Here is a 20,211-nt window from a genome sequence, read left to right on the forward strand (position 1 = left end):
GTGTCGCGGATCGTCAGAGTGGTGGGGGTCGGCAAACATGGCTGCCTTAAAGAGGTAGCCTCCTGGAGTATCGTTAAGGTGAGGGTGAAAGCGGTAAAGTATATGTAAATGTGATTGTGTGGGGTTAGGGGCTAGGCTGTAGAGCATGGGTAGGCAACCTTTTTTGTTCGGCGTGCTGATTTAAATTTAACAAATCAAAGATGAGGTACTCAAGTGCCGCACAATAATTTTTAGGCTGATGACACCTACACTAAAGTCATATAGAACAAACCGTAACATAGAGGTGCTGTCATAGGGCTTGTTAACATGGGCACAGAGGGGGCGGATTATGGTGCATAATCCACGTCATAATCCGCCCCCTCACACTGGTAGTCTATGGAGACCGACAGGGCGGGCTGCCCTTTCTTCAGGCGGCAGCAACCTCTGGAGTAGGCCCATTCATTTGAGCCTACTCTGGAAGAGGAAGCCCTGACTGTCGTGGCAGGCGGGTTTTGACCGGAGAGTGACGCGGCTCCCTGTGGCATTCTTAGTGCCAAAATCCACCATTACGCTCAACGTGTGAACTAAGCCATGCTGTGCTCCCAGTCACATGTGTTTATTGTTATTTGCCTTGATACACCTGTACTTTTCCATTAGAAGCGATGTAAGCACATATGTAACCCACAATTAGTGATAACATATGCGACTGGTAGTAGAGTGAGGTAACATCTGTACAGGGGTGACACGCTATGTATCTGGATGCTACATCCCCGGTCGCCAGTACCTGCACTTTTCTGAAAGTGAAATTTGGATTAATTTCAGCCACATTTAATTCCTGGTGGCGCGGTAACAGCTAAACCACATCCAGGAATTAATAGGTGTCACACTTACACCAAAATGAGGGCCCGTGCACACGGAGTTACTGTGAGTGTATTTTTGCATTTTACACGTGTATGGAATACACATGTAATAATAACACTCCCATTGACTTCAATGAAAGTTTTTGGTGCATTTTTTACACGTGTAAAAGATTTCATTGAAGTCAATGGGAGTGTTATTTTTACACGTGTATTCTAAACAAGTGTACAATGCTAAAATACACTCGCGTTAACTCCGTGTGCACGAGCCCTGACAGTGCTGGTGCCCAGGAACTGGATTTGGCATTAGGAGCACCTGGGTACACGATGTCACTACCCAAAAAGAAACACCCTAAGGCTAAGGCTCCACGTTGTGAAAACACATTTTTTTTTGTTGCAGATTTTGCTGCGTTTTTTTGAAACAAAGCCATGAATGGCTACAAAAGGAATAGGAAAATCCAAGAAGTTCTTATGCTTCTCTCTTCTACTCAATTCATTCCTGACTTTGGCTCATAAAACCGCAGCAAAATTTGCAACCAAAACGCTGTGTTAACGCAACGTGGTGCTTCAGCCTTAGGCCTCCTGCACACAAATGGCACAGATATGGTTTTCACTGACCTATAGATTAAAAATAAATTGACAGGGCTGCGAATACGGACAGGTGTAGGGAAGGTATAGGACATATATAGGACCTGCTCTATATTTTACAGCTTAATTTGTCCCAGACACACAGCCGCAAAAACAGGATCTATGGTCCTGTACATTTCAATGGGTCCATACACATAGTTTTATCCACAATTGTAGATAAAAGTCTGGCCCTGTGCATGGCAGTTTAGTAACTCCATGTGCCTCTTATTAATAGCAATTAACCCTGTTAATCATGTCCCTTACATTAACCCTTGTGTAAGAGTTACTGATATGTGAGAGACTTGGAGGTAATAATTAAGTAACTTCATTATTGAGGTCTTTTATTATTACCTCCATATGTCTCACATATTAGTAACCTTTATATGAGGCACACAGGGGTTAATATAAGGGACATGATGGGGTTTATTCCTATTAATGTGAGGCACATGGAGTTACTACCACTAAACTAATAACCCCAAATGCCTGACATTAATGAGAATAGGAACTAAAGGAAGGGACCTGTGTGCTTTTTTCTTTCACTTTGCTAGCAGCTTCCTCTCCTCCTCGGGGAACCTTTGCAGGGTGCAGACGGCAGGAGCTATCACTATAGCAGGCAGAGACCTGAGCGATTAAGCTCCACCCCCTGTGTTTCCTGCACCCCTTTCATTGGAGGGCAGTGAGAGAAGGGGAATGTCCTTATGCCTCAGCTCTAGCAGAGCACTGAAGGGACGCTGCGACTTCATTTAACTCTTGCGGGTCCTGTGCTGCTGGCGTGCCAGTGAAATATGGCAGGAGTGCCACTCTTGGTAATATGAATTTTGTGGCTTGCTATGGTCCAACGTGTGTGAGATTGTAGAGATAGTGATGTGAGTTTAGGTTTTGTGGGGGTCCTGGGAAAAACGTATGTGCGCTATTGTGACGAAAAGTAGACTATTGCGCAATCCTGTGTAGTAACTATGTTTGTGGAAAATTTCAGCCAAATCGGTGGACCATGTTTTGCGTGATTGAGGAACAAATATCCAAACACACGAATCCACAAACATCCAAACTCACAAACTTTCACCTTTATAATATTAATAGGATTAAACATTTTGCAGAGTTTTAAAGAGGACCTTTCATCAGATTGGGCACAGGCAGTTCTATATACTGCTGAATTCAGCACACTGTCGGCTTTCCTGATCTGTGCCCCGGGTAAAGCACTATCGGTCCCGGTACCGTAGCGCTTTACAATCAGAAGGGCGTTTTTTTTTTTTTTGTTTTTGTTTGTTTTTTTGTAGATTGTGAGCCCCACATAGAGCTCACAATGTACATTTTTTCCCCTATCAGTATGTCTTTTTGGAATATGGGATGAAATCCATGCAAACACGGGGAGAACATACAAACTCCTTGCAGATGGTTTTTTGCCCTTGGCGGGATTTGAACACCAGGACCCAGCACTGCAAGGTTGCAGTGCTAACCACTGAGCCACCGTGTGGCCCCAGAAGGGCATTTCTGACAGTTAGCCAGGGACGCCCTTCTGCCCAGCAGCGCCTATCGCGCTGTACAGTGTGAGCAGGGAGGAACGCCCCCCTCCCCTCCTGATAATACTCGTCTATGGACGAGCAGTGTGAGCAGAGGGAGGGGGGGCGTCGCCAGAAAAAAGAAGCGAGGTGCTCATTCTTCAGGCCGAGTTGCCTCACGATTCGGCCTGAAGACACTCCCTCCTCCAGACTAGGCCCATTCATTAGGCACTTTCCATTCACAGAGTATGAGGGCTTATTTTTTTGCAGGACAAATTGTACTTTGTAATGCTATTATTTAAATATTCTAGACATTGTACCTGCACCCTAGGCGCTTTAGGGTTCGCTGCACACCATTTAACCCCAGAGTGCACTCCCTGGCTTTAAGTTTATTGTTTCTGCTGATTTACATTGTTGTCTTTTCCCTCCTACAGTGCTGTTATTGCTACATTATCACTAAGGTTCCAATTTTGTCATGTTTGGTGGCTGCAGTCTATGAAATTGTTCAATGTGTCTACCCGGATCGAATACATACAGTATCAAGTGACATTCAGGACACGCAAGAAGCTGCCAGCTACTCTGAGAAATGTCTGTCTTAGAAAATAATATTGGTAATAGCTAAGTGACGCTTCCACTTTGGTTTCTGGTTCTAAGAACTTTATATAGATCTGTCCTCTTGTTCGCCAGGCTTGTGTTTCAGAGTATGAAGCATAGGGCACCTCTGTGATAAGCAGCTTTTGTAGGAGTATAATTGCTGACACAATCTGGATAGCACACAGTTCTGATAAAGAGAACATTCAGGACAATTGGAGGGGGCAGCTTCCTGTGTGCTCCGACATTTATCAGTACAGTAAAACCTGTGGACATTTGGATCTACAGCTACAGTAAAGGGGATTAGTTCTTTACATCTGAAATCAGAAGATTGTTACCAATTACTTGCTACATAATGGCTACTAGGTATTCTCACCACTCAGATTATCTTTTATACAATAGCATTAGTAAATATAGTATTTTAAAAAATGAATTTTACGTCAACAGGACAATTTTAACTTATTAAAATATATCTTCAAAGAAAATGAAAACCAACTGTAACAATTTTTATTGCAATAAGACATACAACTTCAATATCTGACAGTCAAACACTTGTTCGTCTTAGGATAGGCCATCAATATTAAAATCGACAGGGGTTCTTCTGTCACATACAGTACTTGCCGTATATACTCGAGTATAAGCCGACCCGAATATAAGCCGAGGCCCCTAATTTTACCACAAAAAAACTTATTGACTAAAGTATAAGCCACTGCAGATAAAAAGTCTGGTCATGTGCATTATAGCTTAGTAACTCCATGTGCCTCATAGTAATAGCAGTTAACCCCATCATGTCCCTCACATTAGCCCCCTGTGTGCCTCACATAAGGGTTATTGATATGTGGGACATATGTAGGTAATAATTAGGTATCTAACAGCGTAGCTCAGAACCTAAGCTGTTTCTGCACCTCTCATCAAAGTGAATGGCAGTTACAGAAGCCGTAAGCACAACAATAAGCTACATTGTTTCCGTAACTCCCATTCACTTTTATGGAAGTTAGGAAAGCATCGTAGCTCAGAGCTAGACGGTTTCTGTAAAAGTGGAAAGTAAGTTGCAGGTGATGGAGGATGTGGAAGTAGTAACATGCATATCAAGCTGACTTTAAATGTAAACTATGTCACTGTAAATGTAGTAGCAGAACAACGAACACAAGCCGGCAACTTCTCCAAAGGTATATGATAAAATTAAATCTTTATTTCAAGAGTACATACAAAGATAGACAAAAAACAAAAAAAAAAAACCCTAAAAAACGCCTACGCGTTTCGGAACTGGACGTTCCTTTTTCAAGGCATACACCCAAATGATCTCCAAATCTTATATACTCTCACATCTTTCCCCCTTGACCATCTAGTTCCGGTTTCCTGCATTCTAATGATTATGCACAGGTGATTTCTTGATACACATACACATACAGAGTTAATATTCAACTACACTTTTATATTCTGTTACTACATTCCATAGCCTTCATTAATATGTATTTGTACAAAAAATTATTCATCAATTTATGTTTCATTTTTTGCTTTTTATTTTCTGTCGTATTATTTTTCTATCTACGTTTAAAATATTTTTTATTCCTGTTAATAAAAATATCTTTTGTTTTTCTTCTTTTGACTTCTTACTTTTTGTTTATTTATTTAACACATTCCTTTAATTTATTGTATGCACTCAATGCAATTTATTACTACATTTATTATTTATCTTGAATATGTCATTGTTCACACCACATTGTTCACAAAAACATGCGTTTTTATTATTAAATAACTCCATATTATTCACAATTTAAACCCTGTCTAACATTAAGCCAGAAAAGGTTATATGTTCGTCCACTTTGTTCTCGGTATGTGTTATTATCTACTTTAAACATTGGAAGGTTTAAACTTCGATTCACACTGAATTAAATCGCATAGTTATGTGACATAGTCCCGTGGTTCATTTTAAATTTTTATACAAAAAAGAGAGAAAAAAGGGGCATACATCCTTATCTATGTCACAATATGTGTACCTTAAGGAAGAGAACAGCACGTTTAATATAGATGTTTACAACTAAACTAAAAAGATAATATATATTATTTCTCTTAGATTCGCTACCTTCCGTTATCATTCCATAATCTCCTCCTCTCTTTATAGGACATGTGATTATATCGAACCAATCCGTGATCAGAGCCATCTTATACATAGCTAGATTCTATTCTCGCCATCTAGGGGTGAGAAAAGAGTAATTCACGCCTGTTTTCTTTAGTCACATGACTCTATTTAGCCAATCATCGACTAGAGTCAACTGCTATGAATCTTAATGCCTATATACGATGTTTTAAGCGCGAGAAGATATCTTAGTGGACGAAGCATCATATGATGAGTATTAACGATATTAAATATCCACTATATCCACTATATTATTTCTTTTTTTAATATTTTATCCTATTCTAATTTTAATTTAATATCTACTATATTATTTCTTTTTTGATATTTTACCCAATTCTAATTTTAATAAACATTGTACCATCAGTATCTGAACACGGACCAAAAATTCTATACCACAAATAACATGAAATCTACTCCAAAATACATGTTATTGCTAGTTGTCTTATTCAAATCAATAAATATATGATAAATCAGTTTTAACATTTAATCCTTCTGGGAATCGACTGTTAAACTTTAATATCCAATATGCCTCTCTTTTCAAAACCATTTGTCTCCAGTCTCCTCCTCGGACTGGTTTTTCAATCTTCTCTAGTCCATAAAAACGCATGGAAGATAGGTCTGAACCATGAATTGTTGAAAAATGTCGGGAAACTCCCGACATATTTTCATTTGAGAATTTACCCGCATCAGTTATATGTTCTGATATCCGTTTCTTTAGAGGTCTAATAGTGCACCCAATATAATCTTTCTTACAACTGGTGCACTTTATATTGTATATAACATGATGGGAGTTACAATTTATGTAAGATTTAATGTTGGTTTGACAATTGGACCTATAACTCTCCCCTTTCGTTCTTCTTTCTGTGTACTTACATACTGCACAACGGGCCATTCCACATTTTACAAAGCCAATTACCCCAAAAAATTTTTTAGGGGTTTTTTTTTTTTGTTTTTTGTCTATCTTTGTATGTACTCTTGAAATAAAGATTTAATTTTATCATATACCTTTGGAGAAGTTGCCGGCTTGTGTTCGTTGTTCTGCTACTACATTTGAAGACGTCCACCAGTTCTGGATGTGCCGTGCACCCTAAGGAATAGTTCCACTGCAACCATCTGAATAGAATCGGGTGAGCTCTCAAAAAACTTTTTTCTTGTCTTTATGTCACTGTAAGGGGGCACTTTCTGACTAAAAGGGACACTTCAAGGTTATTAGGAGGTATTATCTCATTACTGGGGCGCTGCTTGGTGATTCAGGGGGTACGCTTTGGCTACTGGGACACTATCCAACTACTAGGGTAGCACTACTTGGCTTTGAAGGTGCAATGTCTGGTTATTAGGGGGCACAAAAGACACTTTCCTATTTGGGGCACTAAGGCTCAAATTTTTATATTGTGTGGAGGTATAAAGTTAGTTTTTAATATTGTATTTTGTAACCCCCTTTGAGCTCTCACACAATAAAAATGCCCACTTTCATTCATTTTGAAACGGCATGAGGGTGAGCATTTTTACTGTTTTTGTCACAAAAGGTGGCATTAGTGTCTACAGAAAGTGAACGTTATTATCACCTAGAAAGCACAATAGTGTTGCCCCACTTTTAATTTTGTCCAGGGTCACACTTTGTCTAATACTGGCCCTGATTGTAACAGCGCCATTAAAGGGGTTTCCTATTTCATAAAGCTTGACGCTTTTTGCACAGGACAACCCCGTTTTGGTTGGCAGGTTCCAAAGAAACTGAATAAGAGATTCTCACTAGTGGCTACTTTAGGAACATGCTGAGTGTAGCTGCTGGTTACAGATTAAGGGACCCCATTGCCCAAACACTTGCCAAATGGTATGATATCAGACCACCAATTTAGGAGCATAAAAGTTGCATAAGTTAAATGTGACTATTTCAACAGGTTTACCTCAATAGGAGGTCAGAGAGGAAGACGTATCCTTGGCATATTCTGAAGTCATCCAGCAGCGTCTGAGATACATCACTGGAGTCTTTTAGAAAGCAGGAAAGCCCTGCAAACATCTCGACAATTTCCAGCGGGGACAGATCATTTGACTGCTGCATGTTTTGGACACATGTGGATAGGCATTCTTTCTCTGTAGGAGAACAGGTGACGTAAATTCAGTAACAGGGTTTAAAATAGACATGAAGCACCTATTTTAAAAAGTGACACTTAATAATTGAAGCGTGTGCCATTTCTCTTCTTGCATTGCTGTACGCTCTGGGTAAGCTGACCATGTTTTCCTTAGAGGAATGACTCATTGCCTCCAGTGAGGAAGAGTCAAGACAAAGGAATTGGTAAAACTGGCTAATTTGCAGACAGCGGAAAAGTCTCAGTTTTATACTTCCCTTGTACATAAACAGCTTCAAAAAGGAATCTCATAGAAATCTTGCCGTTTTATGAAGACAGGGCTACATGAAGTATTTGCAGCGGGCATCTGGAATCAATTTTTATTTCCTACTAAGTTATAAGGATCAATATTTTCTTTAGATAACACTTTATTTTATTAGATCATCTGTATCAAAATTCTTCAAGATCTGAAAATGTACTTCCAATACACATTTTTGATCTCACTTTATTATGCCATTGTGATGTGACTTATGTACTGACAGTACACGCTTGCTTACATAGTTAAATGTTAAAACAAAAAAAAATATAGATTAAAAAAAGCAAAAAAAAACAACAACATTTTTTAGAAATATCACAGTACATGAACTTACCAATAAGGCAATATCAATTATCTATTTACCTATACAGCAATGTTTCATAGACATGTCCCTGCTTTCGGACCACAATTTTACATGGGAGTCTGACACCACAAGCATGACCCCTTTATAGCACTCAGTTCTAATGTCTTATCTAGGCAGCAAAACAGATATGTCTTTTTTTTTAATGTAGATTTTGAGTCCCATGTAGGGCTCACAGTGTACATTATTTTCCCCATCAGTATGTCTTTGGAGTAGGGGAGGAAATCCACGCAAACACGGGGAGAACATACAAACTCCTGGCAGATGTTTTGTCATTGGCAGGATTCGAACCCAGGACTCCAGCGCTGTTGGGCTGCAGTGCTAACCACTGAGCCACCGTGATGCCCCCTACAGATCTGTAATTTTATCACTAATTCTCTACCTATAAAGATAAACTAAGATAAAAGTGATAACTTTTTCTTCTGCATAAGGTACAATGAATGCTTGTAATATACTGCAATATTTCATAACTTTTTTTATGGGGAAAAAACACACTAAAAATAAAATGAAGTCACTCCTGAAGATGGTGCCAATTTAAATGTATTTAAAAGATTAGGTATGTCTTACCATGTATATATTTCACTACATTTAGGCTAAGTCCATGGCGAGAAATGGTCATCAAGACTTCACCAGCACTTTTTCTCCAAGGAAGGTTATAAGGGGGGCACCAAGATGTTATTGCACTGAAGAGGAGCTGCAGATCATCTTTCTGCGCTAGCTCCTCAGCTGGAGATACATAGCTACACAACTTTACTAAAATCTGAAAGAAAAAAAAAAAATTATTATTTTCAGTATAAAAGAATATATGATACATGAATGGATTTTTTAATAAACATGCACAAAATAAGTTTACAGTTTGAATGCAGTAAATTGGTTACAAACTTTATCCTAGTACCTTGTAGAGGTAAATCTACAGTTTCCAAATATACCTCTGTTATTCGGCTTTGATGCCCCATTTACATGTAAATTGTTGATTTATTCACATGTAAAAAAAGTTGAAGACCAAAGTCATGGTATTCCAGAAGAAGGGCCACAATAAAGCCTCCACCACCCCACAATTCGCACTGAACGGCTCCACACTGGAGAAAACCAACAGCTACACCTACCTGGGGCTGGAGCTCAGCCAATCAGGAAGCTTCAAAGCAGCAATAGAAACCCTGAAAGCAAAAGCCTGCAGAACCTTCTACGCCATCAGAAGACAACTGTACCACCTCAAACCACCGGTGAGGGTCTGGCTGAAGATATTTGATGCAGTCATCTCCCCGATCCTTCTCTATGGCAGTGAGGTTTGGGGCCCAGCCATCTACCCAGACCAGTCAAAGTGGGATTCCAGCCCAACAGAGAACTTCCACCTGGAGTTCTGCAAATACCTGCTCCATGTCCATCGCAACACCACCAACATAGCCTGCAGGGCAGAGCTAGGCAGACTCCCCCTATGGCTCACCATACAGAAGAGGGCGCTAGCTTTCCAGGCACACATCCAGGGGAGCAAGCCCAACTCCTACCACCACCAAGCATGGCTAAGCCACCTGAGCAAACCAGACACTCACCAACCAAACAACAGCCAACCACCAAACCAAAAACACCAACAGATGATAACCAAGGCCGAAATAAAGGCGACCACAGAGGCAAACAGAGAGCGGTACATTGAAGAATGGAGAAACGAAATAAATAACTCCAAGAAACTCTCCGTGTACCAATCCCTACAAAGGGACTACAACATGGCCACCTACCTGGAGAGAATACGCCACCCCAAACACAGACAGACCCTGAGCCGGTACAGACTGAGCGCCCACAACCTGGAGATAGAGACGGGGCGATACAGGCAGACGTACAAGCCACGGGAGAACAGACTGTGCCAGCACTGTGACCAGGGGGCCCTAGAAGACGAGACCCACTTCCGGCTACACTGCACCAAATACTCAGCTGTGAGGGCCGTCTACTACCAAAGACTCTCTGCCCACATCCCAGACTTCATATCTGCAGACGAGAAGAGGAAACTCTACATCCTACTGGGAGAAGAAGAGGCCACTGTGGAGATCGCTGCCCAATACGTGTCCAGCTGTCACCAAACCAGAGGAAGATGAGACTCCACGGACTGTTATATTTATCCCAATACACCCGCCCCACCCCACCCCCGCCTCCAACCCCACCCCCCCATATAGCGGTCACCAACGAAGAGGAAGATGAGACTCCATGGACTGTTATAACCCAAACCACCCCCCCATACCCACCACCCACCCACCCGAACCCAACTACCCCCCACTTTACTAGCTTTGGCAATGCCAAATACCTATTCGGACGTGCCAATAAAGCATTTTTGATTTGATTGATTTGATTTGTAAATGAGCGAAAAGTGTTTTAGGGCAAGTCTTAGCTTTTCTGGGCTTTGTTCTCAGTTGTACATTCCCATGCAAAGCACTTTACCCTTATTTGCAAAGAAAAAAAAGTCTATTTACATGAAAATGAGGGTCCAAAGCTAAATAAGGTATATTTGGAAACTGTAAAGTCCCCTCTAGAAGGTATTATGATTAGGTTTACAACCAATTTACTACTGACAGACTCCCTTTAGGACAAATCCTTAGGTTATGCCCAATTGTAGGAAGACTATGTGGAAAGTTGTACTGATATTGCAACTGAACAGAATAGATATACAATGTTTCCCCATTATACTATGGTAAAGCTAAATGCTTGAATATTCTGATCAATAGATGTCTGACTTCCATAACTCTCACTAGTCGTGAAAATTAAAGCAAAGAGGTTATCTGCCATCTATTTTTATAGTGACGCACCCAGCCATTCACTATGCAGAGAACTGGAACGCAACTCTTTTCAAATGAATGAAGCTTTTTTATAGTTCATTTCACAGCTGTTGGCCAGGAGAGTGGTTGCACAAGGCAGTTTAGAATATATCTTAAATAATACATAGGCTACACTACTGAAGGATATAATATGCCCTTTCGTATTTCTGTCCTGGGATACCTGTAATGGGGACCTTGTGTGGATCTCAATCCACATCCACATCTACACTAGTCAGAATGAATATATATGAGTATTATGTACATATTCAGAGGAGTAGTGATCAGTTGTGAACAGTGTTTTACGCTCCCACAGTATTTTTTTGCTTCTTTTTATTTGAAATATTCTTCCTGATGTCGCCATTGGCACAGTGCCATACAGCACATGCACATCATTGATATTCAGTACAGACGAAGTTGGCCTGTGCTGATGCCATCCATTAAGACTAGGCACCAGGAGAGCCTTGGCCTGTACCGGGCTTAAGACCAGACACTTGAAACCCCATTTTCATAGGTAATAAAACCTTATTTTTCAACAATTAGACCACTCTGCCCAGTCTTAAAGGGATATCTGCACATCGGTTTCAATCCTCTACCTAGCACTGTAATGGTTAATGGGCCAAATATATTCCCTTATAGATAAGTATCCAATCTGATGATTCAGAATTTCCCAATATATCAGACTGACAGGATTCTACCAGGAGCCAAAGGCATAGCCAATGACAAGACTAATTTTCTTCTATGTTAATGCAGAAGTTTTAAGCAACGAAAATGTTGCAAACTAAAGTTTGGTTTCTGAATTTATAATTTCCTTTAAATATTAGTAAGACAAAGACTTTCAATAATCCACCGCTACAGAATATAATGAAGATGAAGTTCTTAAAGTAGGACTGAAAATTCTCATTTAGACTGAGAATGATCATTGAGGCAGATGGCTTATCAAATATTCTATTAAGAAATTGCAGAGGGGATATTAAACAGATCGATAACTGCTGACGCCAGATGGAAATAACTATTGCAAAGGCAGCAGCACACATAATGATTTCTGATGCAGATTCAGTTAAAGGGTTTTACTCCAACTCAACCCAGACCTTAGTATTCCTGGTAGTGCTTCTTCCAAGTGCAATACGACAAAATCACTTTATTGGCAACATGCCACAGAGTCAACCTCTCTGCATTATAACACTCTGAGATGCAAAGTGAGTGCAAAAAGTACAAGCAAAATAATGCACCTCACATTCAGAAGAAATAAGCTAGATGATCAAGGGCTGCAAACTGCTGAGCATGTAAATAGAACTCACAAACAGAAACGTCTTGGCGATTCGAAAAAAAAAAATAAAGTAAAGAAGAAAACAGTAAGAAAGAAGCAAAACAGAACAACGCTATAGAGTTCTCCACTTGTATCTGACTATCTTCAATGAAGTGTGTGCATGAAATGCATGATATACGATTTATGATTACGTGAAACATGGTTTTCATCTGGCCACAATTCTTAAAACACTGCACAAATGCAATGATCTATTATTGGTCGTTTAAAGGGATCCTATCATTCAGATGGAATTTTTTGTCCCTAACACGTAGGAATAGCCTTAAGAAAGACTATTCGTCTCCTACCTTTAGATATCTTCTCCACGCCACCGTTCCGTAGAAATCCCGGTTTTCACCAGTATGCAAATGAGTTCTCTCGCAGCACTGGGGGCGTCCCCAATGCTGCCAGAGAACTCTCCAGCATCGCCTCCATCTTCTTCAGGAACGTCCTCTTCCTGTGTCTTCTTCCGCCACAGGCGGTGAAACTTGTAGGCCTCGGGCAGAGCCGACTGCACATGCCCACAAGCAACAAGAAAATGGCCGCTTATTTACTGTGTAACCAGGATTTCTACAGAACGGCGGCGCAGAGAAGACATCTAAAGGTAGGAGACGAATAGCCTTTCTTAAGGCTATTCCAACGTGTTAGGGACAAAAAAATTCCATCTGAATGATAGGATCCCTTTAAGTAGAAGTGATATATACAACACAAGGACTACTATAAAAGTTATAGGACATAGTATATACAAGTTTGAGTTATCAAACAACGTATGTCCACAAGGAGGCATGGTGGTGAGTGGGCATAGAAAGCACATACCTTAAAGAGGACCTTTCATGGATTTGGGCACAGGCAGTTCTATACTGCTGGAAAGCCGACAGTGCGCAGAATTCAGCGCACTGTCAGCTTTCCTGATCTGTTTCCCGGGTAAAGAGCTATCGATCCCGGTACCGTAGCTCTTTACGGTCAGAAGGGCATTCCTGACAGTCAGTCAGGAACGTACTTCTTCACAGCAGCGTCCATCGCGCTGTGCTGTGTGAGCGGGGTGGAACGCCTCTTCTCCTCCTGATAATACTCATGTATAGACGAGCACCGTGAGCAGAGGGAGGGGGGCGTCCACCCCGCTCACACTGTTCAGCGCGATAGGCGCTGCTGTGGAGAAGGATGTTCCTGACAGACTGTGAGGAACACCCTTCTGACTGTAAAGAGCTACGGGACCGGGACCGATAGCTCTTTACCCGGGAAACAGATCGGGAAAGCCGATAGTGCGCTGAATTCAGTGCACTGTCGGCTTTCCAGCAGTATATCGAACTGCATTTGCCCAAATCCATGAAAGATCCTCTTTAAGAACTTTTTTTTTTAAATGGTCATACAGAGAAAAAAAAAAACCTTGGATGAAGTGTTAAGCTGATGGGTAACCTAGGTAGTGGCTGGAAGAGACAGCTCAACCTTCCTTGGTGGAGCAACAATCAACAACCCCAGTGGTGCTAACCATGGAGGAGACCAACAACTCAGTAAAACCTAATATAAACAATGAAAAAAGTACTAGCTTCACCATCTGTCTGATGGAAGTCTACTATTAAATAACTCCTCCTACATGTTTCGTCCAGTAATACATCCAGCTTTATTTTAACTCTCTTAAAATTTTAATGGGCATGATGCATTCATGGCACAGTTGCATTCCAGGCCACTACATAGAGAGTGGAACTGGAACTGTGCCATTTCTGGCATTGCCATGGTTCTTCACTCAGCGGATCATAAGGGGGTGCCATGACTTGAACCCCCACTAATCTCATATTGATTACCTATCCTAAGGATAAATAATTTACATAAAAGTCCCGGAAAACCCATATAATATTTATTTGTTGGACAACCCTTTCAGCTTTACTAGAATAGAATTTTTTAATAAATATTTAATTAACAATAAATTTTGAGACGTGCCACAACAAAGTATGCTTGGCCTCAACTAGAAATTCATCAAGTAATCCATTCATGAAATTCAAAATGTTTGAAAACAAGAGTAATGTGACTCTTGTAGCATGAATATATATTAACCAAATCTGGTAGATCAGTAGTGGAAGAAATCCACATTATAGAATAGTTATACTATAACCATCAAGGTAAAAGGTTCTGATGGGCCAAGTGCTCCAACATCTACACCCAATACTGAGAAAGACACACAAATTCAGTCTTACAACCACAAAAAGTAAGTTTTCAAAGACAACATGAACATTTCTATAATTCAATGGAGAGATTATTCGATGAGTAGTCTAGTAGCTTCTGGTTATTTTTAGAAACACTTTCTAATATATTCAGACATTTCAGATTCCAAATATATTTCATGTCCTATAGAAATGGACGGAATACATGAACCATTGATAAATGAGTACAGTTAAAAGCCTCAGGAACATAAGCAAAAAAGAGCATATAATTTGATAATGCAAGGTCATTTGCTTTTGAACTACTATGATATAAATTATGCTTTATAGACTACTTCTAGTGAAAAAGAAAAACTATACAGTGCTTTGAGAACCTGAGGCCTGGTTCACATCTGCATTCGGTAATCCGTTCGGGGAGTCCACATGGGGATCCCCCGAACGGAATACTGAATGCATTGGCAAGGGGGGAGCACTGAAAGCACACGGACCCAATAGACTATAATGGGGTCCATGTGCTTTCTGCACGGTGTCCACACGAGTCATGTGGACAGGAAAGTAGTTCATGATCTACTTTCCTTTCTGCATGACTCGTGTGGACACCGCGTGGAAAGCAAACGGACCCCATTATAGTTTATGGGGTCCGTGTGCTCTCAGTGCTCGCTGCTTGCCAACGCGAATGCATTCAGTATTATGTTCGGGGAGGTCCCCACACGGACTCCCCGAACATATTACCGAATGCAGATGTGAACCGGGCCTTATGTGCTGCACTGTCATAGAAATACACTGAAGATACAGCCCTGTCATGGTCACATTTTCAGGTCTAACATCACACTTACCAGTTCTTTCCTACCCACTGTTAGTATACCAAGGAATTTATTAACTAAACAGTTTCCTCTATAGGCACACAAACAACTGGTCATTCCGTGAGGAAGATCATTAAGTTATTTTGATTCTCTCTTGCCCTCTGTATCTGCAACAGTGCCTAGCTTAAGCAGGGAGAGAGTAAAGAACTGCAGTAATTCAAGTCTCTACCTACTCAGCCCCATGTTAAATATAGTATGCTGCCTGCAAGTGACTGCAACTGAGAAGCATACAGTGCTTCATTTTTAAGTACTCTAGGAGGTTTTTAAGTAACGTATTTATTTCCAGCAGCTGCCATGGAAACAGTAGTCATAAAAAACCATGACTTTACCTGCACAAAGACTTTCTGAAGTAAGGCTCTGCGCTCTGCCAGGGGTAACTCATTCTCTGCTCCTCCGGGTACCTCAGGCACATGCGGGAGGTCAAAAAACAGGTACAGGCATTTAATCAGGGTGGAAGGAACGGACATTGTTGTCATGCAGTCCACAGTTTTCTAAGGAGAAAAAAAAAAAAAGTACTGAAGCAATATGAAACATTAGAAGAAGCAGCTGCAATGATTGGAAAAATAATTATACATTGATTTTCTATGTAGTGGATGGCTCGGCTATTTAGTGTGTCCATTTATTGCCTAGCTTATATAAACACACTGCAAACAGTCAAAGTACTGATGAATCAATTGGCTCCATAGCTACATCACAACTGTATTTGATTTTAGTTTTTTCAGTGGGTATTTTCACAAGATATCATATATTTCGCAGTCACATTTTGCAACAAAAAATATGTAGATCAAGAAACAAAATTCTGATGTGTAGTCCAGTTGACATTTATATTTTAGAAATGCCCTAGACTTTCTACTGATATTAAAATATGGTTCTACATCTAGTAAAATTTAGTATCACATGTAAGATAGTGCTAGATACTAATAATAGGTAACTAATGTCTTCCAAAAAAATGTAAAGGGGTTTTCCGGCAACAACAAAAAATTAAAGGGGAGATGGGATTAAATAAAGAATTTATTAATTAAATTCCTTGGCACCATCATTCCATTGGTCTTGGTTTACTCTGCTGCAGCAATGATGTGATGTCAACACAGTGCCTTCAGCGGCAGCGACTCGCCGCAGCATTTATAGGTGTAGATGTCCTAAAAACCAACAGAGTGCACTGGCACTGGAATGAAGGGGATTCTACAGGTAAGTAATGGTTCTTTAATTCCTCTATTATAAGTTACTACGCATTTCCATGCTTAATAACAACACAGCATCAATAGTATGTCAACTTTGTTGTTAACCAAATAAGAGGGCATTCACATTTGCGCCCGTGTCCACCCACCGGGTCTCTGTCCTATTCCCTGGGAAAAATGGATAGGGGACGGCTTCACGGTGGTCAGTTTTAAAACTCATTTATTTGAATGGGTTTGTAAAGCAAACCGGTGGTGTCCATATGCAGCCTCTCCTCGGGGAAACCGTTTTCTTTGCATAGACACAAAGTCAGACATGCAGACAGTCACATGCACCACACTGGCCATTGCAAGCTGAAAATGTAATGTGCTGTTCTGTTGGGGTGCGGATCTTGAATGGGAGGGCACATAGTTTAAAGTTACAGGCACAGTGCAGATACTTTATCTGTATGGTTTTTAAAGTTTAAAAAGAAAAAAAAAAAATGTATGTTGGGAAAACCCCTTTAAGTGTGAGGGTGCTCAAAAATATGGGCCTGCTGCATATACAGAAACCTTGTTGATGCACTGTAAACTTTATACTTTGAGTCTGTCCCAGATGTTAAAGCATCACAGTACAGCACAATAAACAGTAGTGCACAGTACTATACAGCAACTAGTATTGTTGGCACTTGGCGTCAGTTCACCATTTGCCTGAATCTAGAGTAAATCCTGAGAACTCTCCTCATATCATTCCTGTAATAAGAATGCATTTTGGGTGCAATTCTACGTGTAATGGTCAAGTGAAGCCATTAACAGTATCTGAGACTTTTCTTTAGCAGGTCATTGATCACCCCCGATGTAGTCCGGAGTCTGGGGTAAAGAAAAAAAACTTACCTGCCCGGATGAAGCCAAGAGATTAATCACTGTAAGCAGCATCCACCCTCTGCTGGTCTCCTCACTCTGGTTGACTTCTAGGAACTGGACTATGGCTCGACTTGCAGCCTCTGAAAAATGAGACGAATGGTCAGGAACATCATGAATTCCTTATCATTTGACATTCATCGTTTACTTCCAGTGTATCCATAGTCATGTGATATACAGTCCACGGTCATGTGATGAGCACACAGGTGCACAGCTCATTAGTCACAGCACAGTAATTAGACATGTGCACCTGTGTGCTGATCACATGACCATGGACTGATGTTTACCCACTGGGAGTAAACAATGATATAGAAGTGAAGAACTAATACACAAAGTATATTGAAAATTATACAAATTATAATATATATTTACTGAAACAGGACAACCCCTTGAAGTGTCCTAACAAGTCAAAACAACTATAAATAGCATTTCCATTATATTTCCATCAAATAATCCACCCACAAAAACCTAATGGAAAGATGAGAAAAAGAAAAATGCAACTAATAAAAGGGGGAGATAGTGAGTTTTTGGATACAAAGTTCTCAATAATTTAGTTCAGCATTTTCCCTGGCATGATTCCCCTACCCAATTAGAGAGACTGACACCTTTTCACGTATGTCTATCTGTCTATCACTCTGCATGGACAGGAAAGCATGATTCACAGGCTTCTTATAGTTCTACCAGCATTTGCAAATAAACTCTAAATAATATAAAAGAAAATGATACAGAACCCAGCTCAGGCTCTCTCCTCTATTATACAGGATAAGTCACTTCATAGGTCAAAGTTTTGACCTTGCATTATATTCACACCTGTGGTGTTCTATCGTTTCTTCTGGTCCATTGTAGGGCCCAAAGAACTGAAAGACAGTCTGTCAGATGACAAACAGCAACAAATCCCAGGGAGACTCGCTGACTATAATAGGGTCCACTGGGTGTCTGTTATTTTTTAACATAGGAAGCCGGTCTTGCAAGACTTTTTGTCCAAGATTTCTAAGCCAGAGAATTTTATATGTATATACTTCTTGCATATGTGAATGAAGCCTTAAAGGGGTTAGTTATCCCATAAATAACATAATGCTTATTTAAAAAAGTAAAATATAAAATTTGGGATAGGGCAGCCATGACATCATTATGTGTCACTAACAAGGGAAGCCAATATAAATATAAAACAAGTTATCCTTTGGTACCATTCCCCACATTACTTCATGGGGGTCGTACACCGCCAACAAATATTTAAGAAGAAACACCAGCAACTGGAAGATGGAAATCTACGCTCTCTGGTCCACAAATGACAAGATGGTGAATAAAAGTGATGATCTTTATTTTAACTGAAGTATATTACACAACACGTTTCGAGCTCCACAAGTTCTTCCTCAGGTACGTGACGCATCTGACCTCACCTGACATGAAATTGTGCACCTGAGGAAGAGCTTGGGGCGCTCGAAACACAGTGTACAATATACTTCGGTTCAAATAAAGATCATCAATTTTATTCACCACCTTGTCATTTGTGGACCAGAGAGTGGCGCAGATTTCCATCTTTCAGTTGCTGGTATTTCTTTCTGATCAACATCTGGTCCTCAGTGACAAGTTTGTGGAATCTGCTGCCCCCACTACCTCCGAGGCTCTATCGGTGTTGTGACCTCATCATAACTCCTGAGTCTGAGGGACCATCTGGTTCATTTGTTAGTTACATCTATTCTAAGCCATTTACTTTAAATATCTACACTATGGCCATGCTCGGTGATCTCTTGTATTTTTTTATCTCCAACAAATATTTAGAACCCCGTTTCACCTAGTTTGGAAATGTATTGGTTCTAGTGTCAGGTAAAAGCTATGCTTTCTCAGGTTTTGGATATTGTGCTCCCTTTAACTCTGAAGCCATACTTCCTTAATCTCCCACCTCTGAAGATGGGGTGGAACTCATTACAGCTTCTTCTCCATATGTCTGATTGCCAAACACTGGCGACAGCCATGCTCTTTCATGAAGCGCACTATAGCAGATCAGATCCCTGGAACTTGTCACAGGGCTTTCTAATAATATGAAGAATAAATTTGGAACTGTAGTAGACTTGGTATGCCCCCATAACACCCACCATATTTGCCATCCCCAACATATCTGTCTAGTCTAGTTACCCCTCCACTATTATCTGGGATTGCTTTCATGATGTCCCTTTGACATATATATGCAGTCGGTTCATGGATGCCCTGTTTGTAAGCATCTTAGAGCAGGGTCGCACCCACACCAGGATCTCCACGTGCTTAGTTATATCCTGTTATCTAACTTTGACTACTTCTATGGTAAACAGTTTTACATTTCTACATCTGCTCCTGTGATTCTGTGTGGATCACGGCATATGTATTTTTGCTCTCTGCTTTTAGATTTTCCCCTTATTTTGTTGATGACCCTTAATAAAATTAGAGTTTTACGGTCATTTACTTAAAGCAACAAGGTATTACAGCTGAAAGATTTCCTTCTCATCATTTTTGGATGGTAAATAAACTAGGGACTACATTGTCAGATATGGGGGGCAATTCAGCGAAGAGTCCACCACCAGCAGCTCAAATAGGCGGCAG

General features: G+C 40.5%; 1 protein-coding gene across 1 annotated transcript in view; it reads right to left on the reverse strand.

The window, feature by feature from the left end:
* WDFY3 (WD repeat and FYVE domain containing 3) overlaps window positions 1-20,211 on the reverse strand; it is a 205,107-nt gene that overhangs the window by 118,150 nt on the left and 66,746 nt on the right. Inside the window, exons 6-9 of the mRNA XM_075284587.1 lie at window positions 17,608-17,717; window positions 15,889-16,050; window positions 9,004-9,196; window positions 7,598-7,784 (exon numbers count right to left, since the gene is read on the reverse strand). Coding sequence (XP_075140688.1) covers window positions 7,598-7,784; window positions 9,004-9,196; window positions 15,889-16,050; window positions 17,608-17,717 — 652 coding nt within the window. The remainder of the gene's footprint in view (window positions 1-7,597; window positions 7,785-9,003; window positions 9,197-15,888; window positions 16,051-17,607; window positions 17,718-20,211) is intronic.

This window comes from Leptodactylus fuscus, chromosome 1 (assembly GCF_031893055.1).
Source record: "Leptodactylus fuscus isolate aLepFus1 chromosome 1, aLepFus1.hap2, whole genome shotgun sequence".
Classification (NCBI taxonomy): Eukaryota; Metazoa; Chordata; class Amphibia; order Anura; family Leptodactylidae; genus Leptodactylus; species Leptodactylus fuscus.